The sequence below is a fragment of the Chiloscyllium punctatum genome, chromosome 5, assembly GCF_047496795.1.
Source record: "Chiloscyllium punctatum isolate Juve2018m chromosome 5, sChiPun1.3, whole genome shotgun sequence".
Taxonomy (NCBI): domain Eukaryota; kingdom Metazoa; phylum Chordata; class Chondrichthyes; order Orectolobiformes; family Hemiscylliidae; genus Chiloscyllium; species Chiloscyllium punctatum.
The window spans coordinates 106,888,928-106,903,823 of NC_092743.1; the positions used below are offsets into that span (position 1 = coordinate 106,888,928).

At 41.1% G+C, this 14,896-nt stretch overlaps 1 protein-coding gene across 1 annotated transcript; it reads right to left on the minus strand.

Moving 5' to 3' along the window:
• Positions 1-4,710: 4,710 nt before the first annotated feature.
• On the minus strand, positions 4,711-9,540 carry tmem74 (transmembrane protein 74). Its single transcript, XM_072570994.1, has 2 exons — positions 9,354-9,540; positions 4,711-8,604 (listed from the first exon to the last, which is right to left on the minus strand). The coding sequence occupies exon 2, from the start codon at positions 8,260-8,262 to the stop codon at positions 7,465-7,467; it is 798 nt and encodes a 265-aa protein (XP_072427095.1). The 5' UTR covers positions 8,263-8,604; positions 9,354-9,540; the 3' UTR covers positions 4,711-7,464.
• Positions 9,541-14,896: the final 5,356 nt, after the last annotated feature.

A 14,896-nucleotide genomic window follows, 5' to 3' on the forward strand; every position in this document is an offset into this window, starting at 1 on the left:
GTGGTTACCACATGACTCAGAATTGTCTGTGAGAACTGTCCTGTTGTGCTGTCACACAGAGACCATTGAATTTGTTTCTCAGTCTGATTTGAAGGTTGGAAAAGTACTGCAGTCATTACGAAATGGAGATTCGGCATCTGGTTAGCACTGCTGCCTCACAGTGCCAGGGACCCAGATTTGGTTCCAGCTGTGGTCGACTGTCTGCATGGAGTTTGCATGTCCTCCCTGTGTCTATGTGGGTTTCCTTCAAGTGATTTGGTTTCCTCCCACAGTATGAAGATGTGCAGTGAGCTGGATTGGTCATGCTAAATTGGCCAATAATATCCAGCAATGTGCAGGCTAGGTGGGTTAGCATGGTAACTGTGGGATTAAAGCGATAGGATGGGTCTAGGTGGATGCTTTTTGGAGGGTAGGTGCAGACTCCATGGGCCGAATGACTCTTTCTGCACTGTCAGGTTTCTGTGTATTTTCAGCCAAACAATACAGCAAGGCCAATGTAATGGAAGTATAAGAAGGGAAAAGAGATTCATGGGCAATATAGATCTCTGGATCCATGAACCTTGTTTGAATGAAGTTGTTAAGAATGATGCCAAGTATCACTTGGAGGCAATGGTGCTCTTTGACCTGGTCCAATGTGTATATGTGTATTTCTCACCGTCAACATGTTATTAGGAAATTCTGATGAACCATGTGCCTAATCTTAGAGCGAATCTTTTGGGCAAAACAAGATGAAAAAGTCAAAATGAAACCTTGACAGCTCTTTGCCATCGTTTGTTTGATACCCACGATGCACTAATGGAAAACTGTGATGAGATTATCCTAAAAGAGCAACTGGCAATACCTCATTAATAGATGCACAAATTCTTTGAAAAGGCATTTCTATTTTCAAGTTTGTGGTTTCTCTTATTGTGTGGTAAGACTTCATCCTTAAGGTTATTTTGAAACTTCAGCTTCAGCTGAATGAATTGGGCATTCACAGCTCCATGAAACAACTGAGAGAAGCCAAGATATTTCTTGGAGGCTACAGGTGTGAAAAAGGATTTGAGAAAACACTGTTGGATGTATGTGCACATGCTGAGGAATTGGTCATATTGACACACTGAACCAGATCTGGTCCTTATTTAAAGGAGGAAGAAGCATTTCTCATATGAATCTTGTTTCAGATCTCCAGCATCCGCAATTCTTTGTTTTAGTTTAGAGAATTAAAATCCGATTGACCACCTGGCTAACTATAAAACTAACCCCACCCCTGAATCACCATGAACCACAAATACCCAACACCCTCTTGTGGATCCAACTCCATTTCCAATCTTGACCACCCTGCTCCTCCACCCCACCTTGACCTCCGACATCCCAAACACCAAATCTGCTCCAAATCCCAACACCTTCCCACGGCGGCACGGTGGCGCAGTGGTTAGCACTGCTGCCTCACAACGCCAGAGACCCGGGTTCAATTCGAGCAACTGTCTGTGTTGAGTTTGCACATTCTCCCTGTGTCTGCGTGGGTTTCCTCCAGGTGCTCCGGTTTCCTCCCACGGTCCAAAGATGTGCAGGTTAGGTGAAGTGGGCCATTCTAAATTGCCCATAGTGTTAGGTGAAGTGGTAAATGTAGGGGCTCGGGTCTGGGTGGGTTGCTCTTCGGAGGGTCGGTGTGGACTTGTTGGACCGAAGGGCCTGTTTCCACACTGTAAGTAATATAATCTGATCAGATAACTCCCATCCCTTCCCACATGACCCAATGCTCCCCATTCTTTGACAGTCTCCCCAGAGCTGACACCCTGTGTCCCATTGTTCTCTTTACCCACAGCCCCTGGTTCCCCACACACTCTGGGCCTTGACTCAAATCTGAACTCCTACTTCTCCTTCCACTCAGATCTTCTGAGCTCAACATCTTTTCTGCCTCACATCCTATCCACCCTAGCCTCTCCCTCACCCACGTGACACCCTAACCACATCACCCATTTTGCACCCTACCCCTTCTCCCAACTGGTAGGTACTGCCTCACTGACCAGTTACCCTACCACCTTACACACCTGGCACGGTTTGTCCCCCATTGTCCTGTCTCTCTACTCCCTCACTTGTCTTTTCTCAACAACTGTCAAAATACATTTGGACCTTTATGGAGCACTGTACACATAATGCCACAAAATAGGGTTGTGGTTTCAGCATTGATCTCCATTCTGTCACTGCCCATATTGTATCCTGAATTTTACTACACTGCTTCAGCTGGGAAAGCTCTTGACACAGTTGTTCATTCAGAAAATTGTACTAAGATGGACAATTTTTGTCAGATCTGGGCCTGAGATAAGGAGTCCTACTCAGATGTGAGGATTCAGGTTATTGATGCTTCAGATTTGTGTGCTGAACAATGAATCATGTCAAAATGAGTTCCATAGTGTTCATCGCCGCAAGATGCATTGAATTTGGTTTGCAAGAACAGGATGAGGTAAATGTCTCTAACCCACTTATGGCTCTCTGCATTCTCTTGACATTCCACATTTCTATGGCCAATAGGCAGCGAAACATTTCTAAGCTAAAATTGATCAAAACTTACCTTAATTTTTCAATGATGCAGGAAAGACTATCCACCATCTCAATAAAACATGAAATTCCATGAAACATTATCCTGAAAGAACTTGCTTCTGTACTTGTTGAAATTACAAAGTATTACATTCTAAATCTTCTTGATCAACAACTTGCAGAAAAATGCAGACAAAGTAGCACAGTATCAAGTCATGTGAGCCATCTGTATTAAACTACTCATTAATATATGTGTATTGTTGCAAAATGAAAGGTGCGTAGAGTGGAGCAATGGAGATAATCATATAAAACTCATTTTCAGGAATATATTCTTTTTTCTTGTAAGTAGATCTAATTTATCTATGAATGCAGAATATGGATATTTATTCTTCATGAGCTTTATCATAAACTGATGTAGTTTCGAATAATTATCAATGTGAATTTCTTTTTGGCATATATGGGGGAGAAAATGGGTGATACTAGGCGCAGGCTGTCCTGATCGAAACCTTGTGATGAAGGTTGAGGTCTCACAAGAAGTGTGACATAAATGGATTGTGCAAATTTGAGAGAAGCAGCTTGAGCACCAAGCAGTGCCACTGGAGGCTGCTAAAACCAGATTGAAGGCTGGAGGCAGGACAGGCTGCAGATGTTTGGGAATCAAATATTTTTGTGAATATATGTGATTATTCTAAAGTATGCATTTTCTAAAATATTTTTGGGTGATGAGGGGAGTGCCAGATTGAACATTGATTCAGGATCAGTGGAAGCATTTGCACTGGCCACGGATGTCCTCCTGAGAGAAGGGAGGGCTGAGAGGGCTTTTGCAGAGGTGTTCATAATCAAGGTAGTTAAAAAACAGACAGCATAGGAAGAAATTAGTAGAATGGTCTGGATAGAATGGTCTGGATGGTCTTGAAATAATTGTCAAAAAAACCCAAAAATAACATGAGGAAAGGTTTTGCTTCACACTGAGCAGTTAGCATTTTGGGATATATTGCCCAGTGTGTGGTGAAAGTAACTGTAATTAAGACCTTAATAATGGAAATAGATCATGACTTGAAGGGAGATAAATGTGCAGCTCTATGGGCAGAGGGCAAGGAGTGAAAATAACTGAGTTGCCCCTGCAGCAAGGTTGCACAAGCTCAAAGGACTGAATTACCTCTTTCTGGGTTCTAATTATGCCATGATTCTGTGAATATTTTGAAGGTGCCTCTCATTTCTCAACTAAACAACTTGAACAAAGAAAAAGATGAAAAAAAGCACCATAAAAATAACCTTTAAAAGTAGGGCAAAGTTGAAGCACATTATATCAATTATGAAAAGAGTAAACTTAGAGTTTAAACAAAAACAGAGAATATTTAAAATTTCTGAGTAATACTAAGTAGATAAAACTATTTCTAGCAATTCCAAATTAAAGGTTTATTCATATACATCCAGCTCCATGGTAATGCAAGGGTTAAAGTTAATCAGTTAAATAGTATACAATATTGTTTAAGTGAAAAAAAACAGTAGTATGATTTGCACACTGTAAAAAGAGCAATATTCTATGTGGGAGAACTGTCATTCCATATGATATATTATTTATGACGACAGTTTTACACAACATAATTTAGGTATCAAAGTAATGAAAATATGCTGACTGGCAGAATCTCCCATTACATTATCCACTGAATCTTTGGCTTGAGCATCTGTTGGTACCATAAAGATATGCGTATGTGATGTTAAGGCAATCCGTCACAAGAGCCCAGCTTTGTGCTTGTAAATCAGACAGTAAAATGTCTCTTCTATTCATGCATACTTTGTAAAATAAGTTGTAAATTTTAAAACCAATGTTGCCTATGAATGTAGACAGATGTTTCTCAGACAGTGTTTAAAACAAGTGATGATCTCAATCTAGAATATTAAAGAGCAATGTAAAATCAGATTTGGTAAATTATTGTTAAGCGACTGGACACTTGAGTAAACTGATCTATTTATATAACTTTATCCAGCAGCATAATTCTCCATCAAAGTAGGAGTCTATATTTTAGAAAATCATTTAAAAAACATTTTCTGTTTATGTTCTAGTCATTGGCAGATAAATGAATATAATAGCTATGTTCAGTTGTTAACAGTTTGGCCTCTGAATCAGAAAGTCATGGGTTCAAGCCTCACTCCAGAAACTTGAGCATATCATTTACTCCCAGTTCAATTCCGTGATGTTGCCTTTAGAAGAAGCATTAGTCCAAGGCCAGATCTGCTGTCTCAAAGGAAGATATGCTAATATTGGAAGAAGAACAGGGGAGTTATAATATTGTTGTTTGTGGGATTTTACTGTGTGCATAATAAACTAATTGCAGTTTAAATATATTTCCTTGGTTGTAAAATGCTTTGAGATATTCTGAGGTCAAAAAAGCAAGTCCTATATTATTAATAATTTTGCCTGAAGGATTTAAGCAGGAAAATACTGGCCTGATTGTAGTGCAGAGGAATTAAATATAGAACTCCAAATGAAACCTAATTATTGCCTATTGACTATGGAGTAAGGCAGCACTGTTTTGAATTTAAGGCTATTGAAATTAAGACACTTATATTTTGCAAGCAATTTGAATACCATTGAAAGAGCACTTTATTTTAAACCAATTGTTTTTTTGTTAAACTATTGAACATATCAGTAGAATAAACATGATACATTTGAATAAGGCATTAAATACTTACACTAAATAAGTCAATATACAATTAATACTTATACAATGTAATTGGTGGAGTTAATAATTTTTCATAGCTGGCACAAGTTGCAGTTTCAGTGTAATTAGAAAGACTCTGTGTAATTAATCTGCCAATGCACTGCCATGGTACAGGACACAAAGAGTAGAAATCACAAACAAGTTTAAATCTGTTTCATTCCTCAAACAGTTTTCTTAAGAAATATATGAATTCCACGCAGGGGGTGCTGGACAAGTGTCCAGTTGTAACTTCTCTGGTGGAGCAGGCATAGAACTGAGGCAGAAAAGCAGATGGGAATTGAAAATGAGCAGGTCCTGTCAAATTTGGGAGGCTGAGCTTAGACCTGAGGTATCTGCAAAATGATCAACTCTTAGAATACTAGCTGGAAGTTATGGGTAAGAAGCAAAAGGACAAGGAAATGTGCAGGTAAAACAGGAAATGGAGGAGAGTCAGGAAACAAGTTTTATTAGAATAACAAAAATATTGTGATTTTTTTTAGATTTTGCATAAAATTATGTTTTTAAATATTATTGTGTCACTCTTCTTTTATAATTCCAAATGTTGAGATGCAAGGTGCTCTATTAAAGAAGTAATGCAAAACTCACCCAATGTCCTCAAAGCCCTCACACTATTGTTGCTGGTCATAACTAATGTGTCACCCAAGAGGCCATAAGAAAATCAAAACTGCTTGGAGAATGCATGACTAGAATGGGGTGACATAATAAAGATTTGACAGATTTTTCTTGCTGCAAATGTCATCTTTCTGTCATTGTGCTGTTTGAATGAATTCAATCCCCAAATGTGATATTTGACATTTGATTAGGTAAAGACAATGGAGAAGGTACAGCATAGTCATTGGTTTACATTTTAAGAACAGTTTGTTTTATCTCTAAAAACAAATGTACATACTGCAAGTTTCAGATAGCATTAATTTGTATATTTGTCCTAACAAAGGACAGTGATCTATAAGCACGAATTTAGAACAAAACAGCATACTAATGTTGCAATCCTGATCAAGTAGCAATGGCTTTTCTGGAGTCATGTAGTGTAAAATGTGTTTAGAACACAATCAAATGTATTCAAGATCCCTGTTAATAAAGGTTATATTTTCGGTGGACTAGACTGAATGAATTAATCTGTTGCTCTTGCACCAGAGGTACTGCAGACACTTATGGTGTGAATAGCTCAAATCAGTGATACACAAGTCATCCTTGAGAAACCAGGACTTTGCAGTCTGTAAAATGAATCATAGAATCCTACAGAGCAGAACGTGACCATTTGGCCCACCATATCCATGCCGGCTCTTTGAACGAGCTATCCAATAAATGGCTTAATGTCACTACATCGAGTGGCTTTTAATTTTTTTATATATCCAGAGTTCATAAAATGTTGGAGAGTTGCTGGATATCATTTGGATTAGACCAAGGCACCAAAGTCTGTGTTGGGGGCTGGATGGATAGTATAGAGATCAATAGTGAACCATTAACTCACCCACTCCCTTCACAGATGCTGCCGGACTTGTTGAGTGATTTCAGCATTTCCTTTTTGTACCAGAGTTAAAAGCACTTGATGAATTAAACATTTTTGATAAGTCACAAACTAAACCTCTAAATAGTAACAAGAAGAAATAACCATTTTGCTTTTGCATAAATTAGGAAGTTTGAGGGTTGGCCAAATTGCAGTTCAATTCAGAAAGGATTTGTAGCGAGAATAGATATAGTTACAGTATGTTTCTTGCTGGGGATCGCGAGAAAATGGGGTAAAACTTTAAAATTACAGCCAGGAATTGAAATCAGGAACCACTTCCTTAGGCTAAAAGCAGTGGGAATCTGAATGTTCTCCCACAAAAACCTGCGGCTGTTGGCAATCAATTGAAGTTTATGCAAATATAGTGGATTTTTAGGGGAGTGAGGTCAGAGGCTTGAGGTACAAGTGATTGACTTCAATCACGGAACAGGCTGGAAAGATTTGATGGCTTTCTGTTATTTGTGTGTTCCTACAAACAGATCCGAATGCATAAAGTGACAGGAGGCCAGGATGGATTGTTGGATTGTGAATCTTACCAAGTTTAGAAATTTATGTGGTGAAATTGTTGACAGACGTTTTGCTCTGTCAGTGTTGCATGAGACGTTGCGGGGAATGGGATGCTGAGGACTATTTCACGCTGGACAATTTTAGAACATTAACCTGTATGATGAACAAGGTAAACACTTTTCAAGTTTACAATGTACAGCGCCATTAATCAATGGTCATAGTGTCCTCTCCATCCATTGGAAACCGCTGGATGGAAGTGTTGGGACCTGGAGATTTCAGGCGAAAGCTAAAAGACCCATAGATTTTTCCCGATCTTCCCACAGCTGCGAACCTCTGCCTTCGATATAGTTCACCTTTGCAAATTGATATCATTAACAAAGTGGAGAGGAGGATTCCCCCCAGGGTCAAAAGGCCAAGTCCCGCGATGACACACCGGTCCAGGTGAGCCCCGATCCGGGCGCTCTCCTTTTGAAGGTTCTCCATCTCCCGGGCTGAAACACTGTCTGGATTCACAGTCACGTCGCGGGGGATCACGTAGGATATGATGACCAGCGTGATCCCAGTGAACAGGAAGAGCAGGGCGCTGATAAAGCCATAGTCCACGGATGTGTCCGAGCTCTCGGACGAGCTGTCATCATCAGACTCTGTCGAGAGTTCCTGCAAACCATCGGGGATAGCTCTGATGTCGCTGGAAGAGCCGTGGTAGGACTGCATGGTGTAGCTTTTGTCGGACAGAGTCGGACTTGCACGTTGCAAGTTGACATTTTCGTCCACATAAGTGAAAGATGTTTCAAGTTGCTGGTCGCAGCAGCACACCTTGATGTCCTTGCCGGCCGGGTGGTGCTGCTGCCCGTGTTTGTAGCTGTAGCACTCGTATGGAGCTGTCCCTGGTGCTGAACCGGAGAGGCACGGGAACGACGCGTGCAATCCCCACTCCAGTTCTTTCCATGCACACGGTTGACTGTTGCCTTCGCCCAGGTAAACCAATTCCACGGAAGCCATTTGACAAAGCGAGGTCTCTCCCTCCACCTCCCAGCCACGGGTATCCTTTTAAGGCATCTCTGATGGAAAGCAGCTGCCTGCACAGGGAAGCACACAGCTCTCCAGTTTAATACAGACTGGAAAAACAAACCCTCAGGCAGCAACAGCCTCCAGTGAGCGCCACAACCTCCTCATGAAGCTCAAAGTCACATCAGAGTCAACGTGTTTCAGTGCGTCTCCCATCTCTCTGCTTCTGTCTCTCGTCGTTAGAACACAAACAGCTTCCTGCTCTCAGGGAATAGCTTTTAATTTGCGTCTGTGGTCTGGAGCTGAGTCCGGAATTAGCCAGTTGGAGACATATATCTGTTGATTTTTTTTAAAAAAAAAGGCAAGTTTATTAAAATAACATAAGAATTTCGAAAACTCGTAGGTACGCTACTTAAAAAGAGTGCATCAGTCTAGACTGCACGTTGGGCGCGCTTCTGTAGTCTCATTTAACGCTTCTCTGGTTGCTCAGGGCAAGAGGCGGAGAATGTGTTATATTTTAGAGTGTTCTAACTTGCATGAATATCAGAGCCCTGTATTTTTAACAAATGAACCTCATTCCCATGATCACGTCGCTTTAAATTCTTTGCAGTCAGGAATAGAATCCATTAGCATAAAATCAAATTACCCCTGGGCAGCAGATGGTGAACTCCCTTTCACTTCTCTTAAATGCTGTATTTCCAGCGAGCTGGGATTTTAAAGCCTGTGCATAGCAATCCCCAGGTATAAATACATCAGAAAATTGAGAACCGAAACTTTCTCCCCTCCTGCCAAACTGTGCATTTTTGAAAAAAAAAACAGAATTGTTACTCGTCAAAGGCGAGTAAACTTCAAACCAACGCCCAACAAAATCTTTGCCAAGAACTCTTCCTATCATAGACAAAATGTAGTTCAGTTTAGTCACACGCGGTGGTTTATATTTATTCGTCTCTCTCTCTCTCTTTCTCTGTGCCCCCGAAGAACAGGAAAGAGTGAGAATACCTCTGAAAATAATTAGCACCGATCCTGCACTCGCACCGGTGAAAGCAGTGCAATCATAACCAGCATTTCTTTTCCCCCTGACATACCTGGTCCAGGCTTTCTGCGATATTTCGCTCCAGGCTTGTCCTTCCCTGTGTAATTGAAAGCGGATCAGTGTCTGACCGGGATCCCTCCCTGCACTGGGCTGCGCCGCTCACATTCTGGACCTGATGATGTGTCAATCCCGGATTGTACTCGCAGCGGAAACTCGGGAATCCAGATCTCCAACAGGCGGAGCACTCTGGGAACTGGAGTCTTACCATTCCGCAATCCAACCCCTCCCTCCCCGGCTGCCCGTGCAGCAAACGACACCTGGAGCCAACGCATTCAGCTATATAAAGCAGCAGCTTTAAAAAGCAGTTTGGATCTCATCTTAACCGCATGCAGTCATTAGTAATTACAGAGAATTGCGTGTTCTTAAAGCCTTTCCATTCCAGACCGCTTCGGCACAGAATCATCGAATGGTCACCGCACAGAAGGAGACCCTTCGGCCCATCATACCAATGGAGACTGTAAGAGCAAATCAATGGATTCCATTTCCCCGGCCTTTCTCCATTCTGCAAATGTACTCCCTTCAGGCGGTATCATAATTCCCCCTATGAAATGCCTTGATTGTATCTACCTCCACCATAGTCTCGGGTCCTACATCATAAATCCTAACCACCCATTGTGTAAAAAGACTTGCCTTCATGTTGCTTTTGGTTTTTTTGCCAATCTCAATAAGTCATTATCCTCTGGTTCTACATCCTTCCACCAATAGGAATAGAATTTCTCTCACTTCTGTCCAGACCCCCTCTAATATTGAATACCTCCATCCAATCTCCCTTTCACCTCTTCAGTAAAACACACCCACTATTTCCAACCTATCCATATAACCACAGTTCCAGATCTAAGGATTCATTTCATGAATCTTTTCTGCACTCTTTCTAATACTTTCATAATTTTCCTAAACTGAGATGCCTAGAACTGCCCATACAATTCCTGCTGTCGCTGAACCAGTGTTTTATAATCATCCAGCATAATTTTCTTGTTTTGGTATTCTACACCCTTTTTTTCCACAAAGCTCAGAATCTTGCACACCTTTTTAACCACTTAACACACCTACCCTTTCACATTCGATGACCTATACATATATAATCCAAAGGCCTTCTGTTCCTGCATCTCATTTAAAGTTGCATCCTTGGCTTTATCTAAGTAATTATTTCAGCAACAAAAAAGGCCACCAGTCCATATGCAGAACGATGCACTTTTATTTCATAGCAATTAGTTGTTTTTTTTAACAAGCAATGACCAATCCTCCATTCTGCCTCAGTGACTTCTCACATTCCTGCCTGGCTCCTGATACTCATTCATGCTTGGCCAGGGGAGAGGGAGAAGTCAATTTCCAGAAGGAAGGGAAGTTTTCAATCACAAAGATCCCTCAGAATTATAGTTGTGAAGGAAACTGTGCTTGTTGCTACTGTTTTGGGTAGCAGCATTGTGTTCCTGTACCTGTGCACTCATTTCTCCACATGATAGTGGCTTACACGATAAAAGCACTTTTTAAAAATTATTTTGATATATTGTCACACCATGTTGCTCCTACCAAAATGTACCATCTCACACTTCTCTCCACTACATTTCACCTGCACACGTCCGTCCTCTAACTTGTTCATGTCCGATTGAAGTCTATAGGGGTGGGTTACCTTAGGTGATTGAATGGCTAGTTTGTGATGCAGAGCAGCCCAACATCATAAATTCAATTTCCATACTGGGTGAAGTTACTGTGAAGCACTCTCCTTCTCAAACTCTGTCCTCACCAGAAGTGTACTGACGATCAGGTTAAACCACCATGATTCTCTCTTTGCTGAGAAAACTTCCCTATGGTCTGCTGGTACTTTGACAACTTTGTCTTTTATATTACTAACCTCACAGTTCACAATATTTCTAAGCTTTGTAGTATGCACACATTTAGAAGTTGTGCTGTTTACACCCAACTATCTGTCAGCAATATAGATCAAGAGAGCCATGGTCCGAATAACAAGTTCTGGGGAATCTGTTCTCGTCCCCAGTAGTTTTCTATCACTCGTCCACGTTGTATCTATACTGTCACTTTCCATTATTTCCAAACAATTAAGGACTTCTGAACTGGAGGCTTTGTTGTACTCTAGGAGATGCAACAGCAACTTACATAGAGAGATTCCAAAATCAGTGATGTGAGAAGTAATCAGATAATCTGTTCTCATTCCTCATGCTTGGGAATTTGTTTTTCAGAACACGGAGTTGCTTGTATTCATTGAATTTTGGCATAGAATCTTTTGTATCAACTTGAGACAATTGTTAATGCCTTTTCTCAGGAGTTTGCGGAGATCTCCCCGACTCTTCCAAGAAACACTCTTCCAAGTGGTACTATATTTTACTTCTACTGAATAGGACAGAGGGCGCCTCCCTTTGGCAGATTTGGTGGTGCAGGACCGTAGGTTTATTTTCGTGTTCAAGTCCTAAATTCGGAATGGAAGCCATAGTTTTCTGAATCAAAGGCGAGAGTGCCGCAGCTAACGTTATGCGTGGCTCCGAACAGTTCGTAAGATTTTCCTGGAATAGTCAAGCTTTCATTCACTTTAGGAAGAAGCTGCCATGTAAGAGGGTTGGGGGGGGGGGGGGAGGGGGGGAGGGAGGCGAAATCGCTGCTGACAGCTAAAGGTTCAACCCTACCCCAATTCAGCGAATGAACTGATGGACCCGTCAAAAAAACGGATCGCTTTGACCTGGGCCACACACCTAAATGTCAAGGCCTCCTTTCAATCAATAGAGTGTTAAAGCTGGGAGGAGGGATTGATGGGATCATTTGATCATTTTCTTTACCATCTGTGCCTTGGCTTTTCATCATTTCACGCTTTGAGTGAATTGCTGAAAGGTGTTTATATATGTTCTCGCTGTAATGGCAAGCCAGTCGAACTGGGGATAAAGTCGTAATAAGCATCCCTTTGATAACGTCCTGTCAAATCTAAGAGCCACCGTCCTCCCGGGGAGTTACATTTGTCAAAGTGTCCATTAGCATTTTACCGTCACTGTACACTCACTTATTCCTGAATGCAAATGTGCTATCCCCTCTTTGTGCTGTTTTATATTCGACACATACCATTGAGTTGCATTAGTTCACGAGAGTACAGTGTGCAGTTTCCTAAGAGAATGCTAATGTGCAATAATGACTATTTTTACAGTTAGTGCCACGGATAATGCTGCATGGTGTAACATATTCTGAGTCGACAGCATTAATCTCAGACCTCCTTTCGAATTCATTTTCATCTTCTAGTTAGTGAGCAAGTTTCGTACACCATTTTATTCCCTGTCGAGCAAAATCTGGCCCTATATCAAACTACCATTTTATAGCAAGGAAGATCTAGAAGTTGAAATAAGTGGCCCGTCACACCAATGAATTCAGTCAACACTTCAGCTCATAAGTAAACTCCCCCAGATGTTATTCCTCCTTCAGTTTCCGATCGCAGTTACAGAGCATTTCTGAGAATGAATTGCAGGAAATCCTGGGTTCAGAGACTGGAATGAATCCATCTGTCAGTGATAGCACATGCACGCGTAGTGGGATTGTAAAATGACATGTTAATGAAAGCAATTTTATTCCGTTCTTGAAATAACCCATCTCAACAGCACCTTTCAAACTCGCGACCTCTACCACCTGGAATGATAACGACAGCAGTTAGACTAGAACACCGTCACCTGCAATTTCCTCTCCGAGCCACTCACTAGTCTGACTTGAAATAGATAATATACCGAGGCATCCTCATTTCCCCCCCCCCCCCCCCACTCCACTCCACTCCAGGTGGCTGCAGTGCTTCAAGAACGCAGCTCACCGCCACCTTTTCAAAGGCCACCAAGGACAGTACAAGACCAGCAAACTATGCCCTTTCCAGCGGTGCTCACATTTCATGAATGAATTGAAAAATGTATGAATAGCAATTTCTGTGATTGACTTACTGACCCTACTCTATGAAACTTCTGTTGAAACCCAACTTCTTGAAAAATTAACTCTGTTTTCTCCACAGTTGCTGTCTGTGCCCAGATGCTCTTGCCTTGCTGAATAGTTACAATATTTTTGTTTTTATTGTACATTTTCTACATCCACAATATTTTGCTTGCCTAAATTTCCAGCACCCTATTTTCTAAAAGGTTAAACAATACATTCCTTGTGTCCAGTGCAGGTATCAAGCTAGGCAGCAAACACAGCCCCTGTGCAGAAATTATACAGAGCATCAAAGTATTCCCACAGGTAGAGGGTCCATAACTGGATTTAAGGCAAGTGACACAGGAGCCAGAGGAGAGATACAGAGAATTGTTTAACACAATGATGAGCCAGGATGCATTACCCAAAAGGGCAGTGGAAGCAGACTCAATAGTAACTTTCAAAAGGGCAGTGGATAAATACTTGAGAAGAAAAGGAAATGCAGGGCCATGAGGTAAGAGTGCAGGAAGAGTTGGAGCGAGCATGATTGTTCGAATGCCTTTCCTGTGCATTAGGATAGAGTCTGTTCACACTACATAGTTCTACACAGAATAAAGTCTACACTTACTGGATGCCTTGGATCAGAAGGAGCAGGGAGAAAAAGAGAAGGCAAGTTGTTGGGTTGTGGAAAGGTTACAGTCTTGTGAAGCAGCCCACTAGAATTCAAGTGTACTCAATACAGAATGCATACAGTATACATGCCTGAACGGAAGTAGCCAATAGCACATGCAGTAGCTGTAATTCAACAGTGAATGTAAGAGGTATCAACTCATATCCAACTCTTAGTCAAGCATCAACAGCCAGACATTGCTACTGATTTAATTGACAGTCAGATGCCCACTGAATTTCTGTGTTACTGAATCCTTGCAGTAACCAACAGAAGCGTCATCGAAGAGATCATCTGTTTTTACACAGCTCCTGTTATTTTTAATCCTGCACTGTATAATGCATTCTGCATCTGAGCCAATGATCTCAGACTTCTTGATGATCCCAACTCACAAAGCCTATTTGACTAACAAATAAGGAACATCATAATCCAATCAGCATGAAAAAAAAACATTTCTAGACCCTAATTTCTTAATTAAAAAATGACAAAATATTATTTATCATTCTTGTGGTCTGCGCCTGTTCCATATTCTAATTAGATGTAAAGTTTTGAAGCATGGGTGTGATCAAGAAAAAATAAATAGGATGGGGTTTTATAAATTATAAATGTTATGATAGGATAGATATGGAGATTATGTTTCTATTGATGGGACAGTCAAAACCTAAAGTGAAATAAATTGGAACAGAAAATACTGAAAAGTTCCTCAGACCTGGCAGCATCTGCAGAGAGAAAAACAGAGTTACCATGTCAAACTGCAACATTTCCAGTGGGCCTGGAGAAAGTTAGAAATGTAACATGCAGCTATAACAACCCTTGGTGAGATCACACCTGGAGTCGAGTATGCAGTTTTGGTCTCTACTGAAAGAAAATTATACTTGACATGGAGGTCATGCAGTGAAGATTGTCTAGACTGATTCTTAGAATGGCAGACTTGTCATATGAGGAGAGATTGGTCAACTGGAATTTAGAAGAACATACAGAAT

Bases quoted from the DNA above. Each gene is read 5' to 3' on its own strand.
- tmem74 (XM_072570994.1), bottom strand. From the start codon at position 8,262: ATGGCTTCCGTGGAATTGGTTTACCTGGGCGAAGGCAACAGTCAACCG.